The sequence below is a fragment of the Entamoeba dispar genome, genomic scaffold (assembly GCF_000209125.1).
Source record: "Entamoeba dispar SAW760 scf_1105229462669 genomic scaffold, whole genome shotgun sequence".
Lineage (NCBI taxonomy): Eukaryota > Evosea > Mastigamoebida > Endamoebidae > Entamoeba > Entamoeba dispar.
In genome coordinates, this window is record NW_001855308.1 from 1,685 (window position 1) to 2,303 (window position 619).

Sequence of the window (619 nt, forward strand, 5' to 3'; positions counted from 1 at the left end):
GTTCAATAATTTTATGTATTTTATAGTCTCATATTAAATAAACATGAACAAGGTCTTATTTGTTTTAATAATTAGTTAGTGTCAAGAAAAGAATAAGTTAAATCAGTTGAATCTACAATCATAAATTTAAATACAATGAAAATTTAATCGTTCCAAAAAAAAGAAAAAGAATAAAAAAGAATAAAGATGAACTCAAAAAAGAAAGAAAAAAAGAATGAGTGAAGAAGTGTATGAATATTATTGTATAATAGAAGAACCAATTGTAAATATCGAGGCATTAAGAATTAAAGTGATGAAAAATGGAATACCAAATAATAATAAACTTCGAGCGAAAATATGGAAATTATTATTAAGATATTATACAGCAGAACAAAAAACATGGAATAATAGTGAAGAAACATATTTAATAATTTATAGAAAAGAAAAAGAAATGTATTATGAAGAAAAAAGAAAAGAAGGAAAAGAAATAAAAAATAAAAAATTAGCAAGAATAATTGATAAAGATCTTGCAAGAACAAATGAAGGAGAACATAAAGAAGAATATAATAATGCATTAAGAAGAATATTAAATATTTTAAGTAATATGAAAGAAGGAATTCCATATGTTCAAGGATTAAAT

The 619-nt window shown here is 21.3% G+C and overlaps 1 protein-coding gene across 1 annotated transcript, besides 2 other annotated features; it reads left to right on the forward strand.

Annotated features, from left to right (window-relative positions):
• Positions 1-154: 154 nt before the first annotated feature.
• Positions 155-215: a microsatellite.
• On the forward strand, positions 215-619 carry EDI_154960 (uncharacterized protein; the record flags this gene model as incomplete). The annotated part of the gene is made up of 1 exon (XM_001740002.1): positions 215-619. A coding segment is annotated over one exon (405 nt), but the record flags the coding sequence as incomplete, so codon positions are not given.
• Positions 416-481: a microsatellite.